The sequence below is a fragment of the Strigops habroptila genome, chromosome 8 (genome assembly GCF_004027225.2).
Source record: "Strigops habroptila isolate Jane chromosome 8, bStrHab1.2.pri, whole genome shotgun sequence".
Classification (NCBI taxonomy): domain Eukaryota; kingdom Metazoa; phylum Chordata; class Aves; order Psittaciformes; family Psittacidae; genus Strigops; species Strigops habroptila.
The window spans coordinates 61,671,738-61,678,782 of record NC_044284.2 but is presented as its reverse complement, the minus strand read 5'-3'; the positions used below and the strand labels follow the sequence as shown (position 1 = coordinate 61,678,782).

General features: G+C 49.0%; 2 protein-coding genes across 2 annotated transcripts; one reads left to right on the top strand and one right to left on the bottom strand.

The window, feature by feature from the left end:
* The first annotated feature begins 1,706 nt into the window (after nucleotides 1-1,706).
* INSL5 (insulin like 5) lies at nucleotides 1,707-3,605 on the top strand. The gene is made up of 2 exons (XM_030494475.1): nucleotides 1,707-2,081; nucleotides 3,364-3,605. Exons 1-2 carry the CDS (start codon nucleotides 1,907-1,909, stop codon nucleotides 3,603-3,605), a joined length of 417 nt encoding a protein of 138 aa, XP_030350335.1. The 5' UTR covers nucleotides 1,707-1,906.
* Nucleotides 3,606-3,676: 71 nt separating this feature from the next.
* TCTEX1D1 (Tctex1 domain containing 1) lies at nucleotides 3,677-6,275 on the bottom strand. The gene is made up of 3 exons (XM_030496246.2): nucleotides 6,026-6,275; nucleotides 5,793-5,917; nucleotides 3,677-5,255 (listed from the first exon to the last, which is right to left on the bottom strand). The coding sequence occupies exons 1-3, from the start codon at nucleotides 6,183-6,185 to the stop codon at nucleotides 5,052-5,054; spliced, it is 489 nt and encodes a 162-aa protein (XP_030352106.1). The 5' UTR covers nucleotides 6,186-6,275; the 3' UTR covers nucleotides 3,677-5,051.
* Nucleotides 6,276-7,045: the final 770 nt, after the last annotated feature.

The following is a 7,045-nucleotide window of genomic DNA, read 5'->3' as shown; positions in this document are numbered from 1 at the left end:
TTTAAACTCACTCTGCTCCACACTGACACTTTCATAAAGCTCCTCACACAACACAACAGTGTCCAGGCTGCTGGACCACGGTGTATTAGAGGATTTCCAGAGCCTGACTGCTCACAGAAAATACAGAGCATCTCTACAGATGCGTCACTAAGACCAAGGATCTCTGTCACAGGAGCGGGGTGACACAAAGCTTGGCAGTAAAGCTCCCTGCCCACCAGCTGACGGGGGCGATAGCTGCCTGCTCCCTCAAGCATTACATCTCAAGACACGTATTCCATAGATACAGAACGCTCAGACCCTCTCATTAGCCTGACAATAAACATCCAACATTTAAACACATCACTGAAGTTAAAGACCATTTGTGAGGCATTAACATTTACTTCCTTCTGCGTTCTGCACATTTTACAGGGACTGTGCAAGCTCACCCTGGATATAAAATTAATCTTTGTGCATTTCAAAGAAGGACACCCATTAAGGTGAATCATGTGTTAATCATTATTACAAATCTGAACAAAATACATCATATATTTTCCATTGGTGGTTCTGATTGTTTACTTACTGGTGCTACTGGCAAAAAACAAGCTTTCTGTCAAGGCTGTAACACATCGTAATTCCCCCTGTACACAGTGTAAACTCGTCATCTGGAACATTATGGTGCTGGAAAACACTTGTAGTTCTAGGAAGTGCTAGAGATCTCCTAAGATCCTCCTGTATTTTGTTCTTATCACAGAATTTCTGACCTCATAATTGCCAAATTTTCTCCTTAAGGCATTTTATTGCAAGATGGTTTTATAGAAGCTGATGGCAACTGCAGCCAACAACATCCAAAGCAACAGGAAGGGATCGCTCTCATAAGCTACTAACCTCTGGTCCTGGAGCACAGTAACACTGCTCCACCCTGCTCCAGTGAACCCACTTGTGTCTTTCAGCTACCACCAAAAAGAAAAACACAGCCAGGACCCTGATCTGTAGCTGTTCTTGCTCTGTTTAGAGCCATCTCCCTCTCTTTCCTGTGCCTTTTTGGAGAAGGGCCACATCCACAGGCCTCACTGCAGAGACATTTGAGCCACGCAGCTGCACTGGAGCTACTTCCAGGCAAATACCTATGGATGAAAACTGACAACCAACTCCATCACTCCGTACAGTTTGTCACGGCCAGTTCACAGCCAGCTCCATATGCTGCAGGATTGCATCCTACCACTCAGCACACCAGGAATCAGAGCAGGGCATCTGCAGGCTCAGGTGCCTGCCTGAGCCACAAAACCCCCACGGTACCCCATTTTGTTGTGAGTGACTGCTCAGCACCAGCAGGTTACTCCAAAGTGTCCACAGTTGTCAGTGTGAAAAAAGAACAAGGTAGAGGTAACGGAGAGGCACACAACTGGGGACATCATAGGAGGAGTTAACAACTCCTTAGTTTGGGATCACTTACAGAAAAAGACCTGATGCCACTCCAACTGTGATAATGGGCATGACTGGGAAGAGGCTGCATGCTGTGTGGGAAACACAGGGGTGAAACCCATTATCTACAAATCCTGTAACAAACACCCTCTCATTTTTGCAGAACATACACATTAATGGTATCGAACTGAGCCTGCACCCTAGAAACAAGTTATACTACACATGTTCCTGTAGCAAAGCAGCTCCGTAAGGAACTCCTTAAGGAGACTTTAATATGTGACCAAAATCCCAGCACAAATCCTGAAGCACATAAAGCACCACCGGAAGGAAACAAGCCATCAGCTTGTTTTTAGCAAACATTAAGTCATCCTCAGAAAGAGCCGTTACTCAGTGGAGCGGACGGGCCCTCGGTATAAAGGTGAGGGTGGCAGCAGAACTCACTACCTCAGCCTCACGAATCCCTCCTGTCCCACTAACACCAGCCTCCAAGCACCCCATCTGCAGCATGAGGGGCGCGGTGCTGGTGCTGGCCTCGCTCACACTCCTGATCACAGCACAGGAAGGCAAAGGTGAAGGGAACACCATGAAGCTCTGTGGGAGAGACTTTGTCAGAGCCATCATCTTCACCTGTGGCGGCTCTCGGTGGAAAAGGCACTTGAGTGATTATCAGTACCTGTTTGGTAAGTGCTCATTAACACATTACAGCCTTATTGCCCCCTGGAAGGCGTGCCCAGCTCCAGGGGGATTCAGAACCATGTCACCTGCAGGCTGTGCCTAAGGGCAGAGCTGTGCCCTCCGCTCCTGCTGCTGCGCTTAACAGGCACATCTCAGGTGCCAACAGCACAGGCTCTGCTTGGAGACAGCAAGTTTTCTGTTTCCTTGCAGCTTGCTTGGCAGAGCTTAAATAAAACACATTTAGGTTGAGACCTTCCAAGTCAACCTGAGAAACCACGAGTTAAGGCCAAGGCTACCACTGGGAATCTCTATGGCCATGACATTTTAAATGTCAGGGACAGCTTTGCAGAGTCCATGGAAGTTCTTTACCATTGTCTTCAGTAGGATACACTGCTTTCACCACTACAAACTATATTACAACTTAAGAATATTATAATTAAAGTATGTTAAATATATACTCTGCAATTTAAGTACCTTCATGTGGTGGTGTATATATTTGTATTTATTACCACAGCTTTAGATAGAGTTAGAAAATTCAGCCGTTACTGCTAGAAATTTCTAACTTTGATGATAGGTTAAAATAACTAGAAAAAGGAAACTAAACGAGGCAGATGACAGGAGCAGAGGCTTTCTACACCTGCCATGCAGTAACTTCTGTCTTTTATGAAAATTGTATTGTAGCAGCAGCTTTAAACAAACATAAACAGCAATGCCACCTGCAACACCCTACCTGAGAGTCTGTTACAGGAGAAGAAACCCCTGCTGCTAAACTAAGCCAGAGAACTATTACTCCTTTACAAACCCCACAAGGCAGTGCCCAGTTGTACTGTGGTATTTACAGTGCACCTGAATGACAAATGTAATTTAAGTGGGAACATCCAGAACTTTGAAATTGTGGGGTATCTGATGTTTTAACATAACATCTGCCTTTCAGGAAACCCACATGCAGCTCCAGGCTAACAGGCTGGTCAAGTGCCCCTGACACATCAAATCACAGTTTTACCCTTCAAAGCAAATATATCAGTGCGAGACTAATAAGGGAATGTTCTACAAACAAGACTCTTTAACATAAATCTATAAATTACTGGGTTTTTAACGTGTTCATCACAGAATGGGGGTATCACATGTCTATTTTAATACTGCCCTGGTAAGAAGTCAGTGATCTGGTACATCTTGTTCACACTGGAGACGCAGAGGATAGATAATACCTTCAACTCCCTGTCTTTCTAGTAAAGATAACTATTATAAACTACTCATGATTTCATGACTTCTAATTTTTTGTGGCAGAGAATGAAAATCCCCTGCCTCTCTCACAAGAGAACAACGGCTATGCCGACCCCTCGACGTACACAGACCAGGGGCTGGAGACCGAGAGTGAAGAAATCCACAGCGAGAAGCCTGAGTCAGAGCAGGACTTACAGCACTCCAGGAAAACATTTGTGCTCCAAAAGCGCGAGGCAGCCAAGCTGCTCAGCACATCCTGCTGCAGCATCGGCTGCAGCGAGAGCGATATCAGCTCCCTGTGCTGAAACACAGCGGATGCTGATGAGGTTCGATGTCACGGCTTTCACGTAATAAATAATCACGACATAAACTACTATTATGTCAGTTGTATTCTTGAACTGTAGCTTTATTCTCTGGAGCACATTAGGGAGTAAAGGCTGCATGTTCAATGCAGTGCAAGCCAGCAAATGCTGCAAGGACAGTTCAGGCTGGAATGCCTGGATGCCACAAAGCCTTCACAGTGGTTTAGAGTTTAACTTCTAGTCATGAGTAAAAATATCTCTTCCCATCTAACTACTGTTCTAGTTCCACATAAAATGCAATAAACCAAGCAATTTATTATATGCTCATTCTGTTACGAAAACCCAGCAGCAGGATTCAGCTGTGAAATATGGGTAGCAACAAGCCTTTTCAGAACCAGAACCAAACCCAGGCAGTGCAGACAGCTCTGTCAGCGTGCACCGCAGTGAGGTCTGTCAGCCAGACCCCAACACCATAGCAAGGAAGGGCTGCAGGCAGGAGCTGCCATCAGCCAGCACCAGCCCAAACGGGGCAGGTATTAGCCAGGATTTATTTCCTATTCCAGCTGCTTCCAGTAATGGCTACATGAGGCGGACAGTTAATTTGCACCCAGGGAGACTGGAAACACACTTCTGAACTCACAGGGCTGTACTTTAGCTGTTAGCTATAGGTAGGTATCAGCTGAGAACCCCAATTTGGTTTTTCTTTGCTGGATTCAAGCACTTTCCACAGAAGGGCCCAGATATGTTAGATCTATATACTCTGAACACGATATAATTTGAAGATGTTTTTCACTTGATTTCAAACCCTATGGGACTGAGCTAGTCTTCTCCAAGCAGAACCAGCCCCCTTCTCTCGGCCACCTTTTCTGTACTCAGGGTGCAGGGGCAGCCAGGCCAGAATGACTCCCTCATTCTCCTTTCCTCTCTTCAGCAGGAAGGTCTGAAGGGATCCCGCTGTTCCCCAGGCAGGGCAGGGTAACTTGCAGCACTGAGCTACCATGGCTCAGTGGGACACAGCATCTGCAACACAGCATGCGCACAGCCAGGGCCACAGGCCCAGCATGTGCTTCCCTGCCTGCAGTTGCCATTTAACAGGGACAGTTTTAAAGTGCTTTTGGTTTACTTTCCAAAAATCCCCCTGTGGTTTCTACTTGGGAGTTACACAGTAAGAGCAAATTCAGGGAGAAAAAGAAGTATTTCAGGGATACCCAGTTCTGAAAGCAGCTAGAATCAGGTGCAAAACAGCATGTCACAGCAAATCACTTCCCAGAGGAAACTCTGGGAAATACAGTTATCACATTCACCACATTCACCACATTCACCATAAGGCTCGTGGTAACCACATTTCAAACAGGTGAAAGTTGCCTTGGTCTTTCAGAACTGTTTCAAACCACAGAAAAAGGAAAAGTTAGGCTGAATATTCATTTCTCCTACTGTTAAAACTCTACCTTATTCAAAATAAACAGCATAGACATTTGCAAGAGCGAACAGTGAAGCGTTCTTGAACACGTACGATGAAAACGTATCGCTCACAGGATCCCACAGGCACCTGCTTCCGATCTGGATGCTCTGCTCATTCAGCTGCCCAATGTGTGTCACCACAACAATCTTGTACCTTGGTATCATAAGGTCTTTTACTCGCGCTTTAATAACCTGCAAGAGAAAAACAAGTTTAGACCAGTGAGTACCATATTCTCCTCTGTACATATTCACAGTTACTTGATTACAGGGGGAAAAGAAGGGCAGACAGCACCCCTTTTTTAATGCCAGTGAGCAATTCTGGGCCAAATCAGCTGAGAGACTGAAGGGTCAAGACCGTCTCCTCCCAGCAACAAGCCTGCATGTAACTGAGGAGCAGTTTGCACACCTATCAGAATTCAGTCACTACTATAAATATACTATTTTTAAGAGGTCTGATAAATACTTAAACTTAGTTACGGCATTTCTGGACAGGGCAACCACAACATGGCAGTTTTTACTGAACCGTGTGCTTGGCCAGAGCCACTGCTGCTCAAACCTCATCATTAACTCATATAAACCTGCACCTGCCTCAGCGCAACCTTTGGTGCATCCTCATGGCTTCCTCCAGCATCACTTTTACACTATATTCCCATGTGGGACCCCCCCTCCCCGAGGGCCTCCTCCCTGACACCCCATCGAGGCGTGAGGACAAAATGGCCGCAGCGGTACCTCAGCGATGTCCTTCACCATCTCCCTGCACCGCGCCGGCTCGTAGGGCTGCTCCCTCAGGCAGCTCCCCAGCACATCCCTCAGGATAGCATCCACCGCCGCCACCGGGAAGCGCTTGGGGGGACCTGGGGGGCAGGCGGGGAGGTTAAGCTCGGTTTCCTGAGGGAAAACCCACCGCGTTGAAGCCAGAGGTCGCCATGCCCCGACCCGAAGCGCCCGGCCCTGGCACCTACCGAAGGGGGGCTCGCTGCCGGCCGCGCCGCCCTGCATCCCGCTCCGCTGCTGAGGGGAGGCGGAATGGCGGGAGCGGGGCTGCCGGCGGCGGAACACGGCTCCCGGCGGCCGCGGGGCGGCGCTGCCCGCAGCCATCCCGCACAGCCCGCCGGCAGCCATGTTTACCTCCCCCGGCAGGCTCCGTGTGCTCCCAGCCGCCGGCGGCCCCGCGGACCTCCTGTGTCAGCAGCACCTCCAGGTCCCCACAGCCTCTGTGGGTCTTGTGTGTCCCCATGGCCCCCACAGGTTCACACAGCCCCTCCGTGTGCTATGGCCCCTGTGGGACCTCAGGACCCCCATGCCCTCCGCAGGTCCCCACATGTGCCTACAGCCCCCATGGGTCTCCATGGCCTCCACAGGTGCTCATATATGCTATAGCCCCCATGGGTACCTATGGCCTCCCATGTCAGACGTGTGCCTGCAGCTCCCATGTGTTCCTACAGCCTTGACATGCCCCCATGGCAAACATGGTCCCCTCAATCCTCACAAGCCCCAGAACCTCATGCCTCATGTTCCTACAGCCTCCATGTAACAGCTCAAGCTCCACCAGTCCCCATGGTTCCGGTGAATCATGGAATCCTAGAATCCCAGACTGGTTTGTGTTGGAAGGGAGCTTAAAGCTGATCCAGCTCCAACCCCCTGCCACAGGCAGGGACACCTTCCACTAGAGCAGGTTGCTCCAAGCCCCTGTGTCCAACCTGGCCTTGAACACTGCCAGGGATGGGGCAGCCACAGCTTCTCTGGGCACCCTGTGCCACCGCCTCAGCACCCTCACAGGGAAGAGCTTCTTCCTTACATCCAATCTGAATCTCCCCTATTTATATTTGAACCCATCACCCCTTGTCCTGTCGCTACAGTCCCTGATGAAGAGTCCCTCCCCAGCATCCTTGTAGCCCCTTTCAGACACTGGAAGCTGCTCTGAGGTCTCCACGCAGATTGTCTTCTCCAGGCTGAACAGCCCCAATGTTCTCAGCCTATGT

What these genes read in the sequence shown, in the direction of transcription:
- TCTEX1D1 (XM_030496246.2), bottom strand. Translation starts at nt 6,185, where the DNA reads ATGGCTGCCGGCGGGCTGTGCGGGATGGCTGCGGGCAGCGCCGCCCCG. An exon ending in CGGCAGCGAGCCCCCCTTCG is followed by an intron (nt 5,918 to 6,025) that starts GTAGGTGCCAGG and finishes CCTGCCCCCCAG; the next exon opens with GTCCCCCCAAGCGCTTCCCG. An exon ending in TGGTGAAGGACATCGCTGAG is followed by an intron (nt 5,256 to 5,792) that starts GTACCGCTGCGG and finishes TTTCTCTTGCAG; the next exon opens with GTTATTAAAGCGCGAGTAAA.
- INSL5 (XM_030494475.1), top strand. Translation starts at nt 1,907, where the DNA reads ATGAGGGGCGCGGTGCTGGTGCTGGCCTCGCTCACACTCCTGATCACA. An exon ending in TGATTATCAGTACCTGTTTG is followed by an intron (nt 2,082 to 3,363) that starts GTAAGTGCTCAT and finishes TTTTTGTGGCAG; the next exon opens with AGAATGAAAATCCCCTGCCT.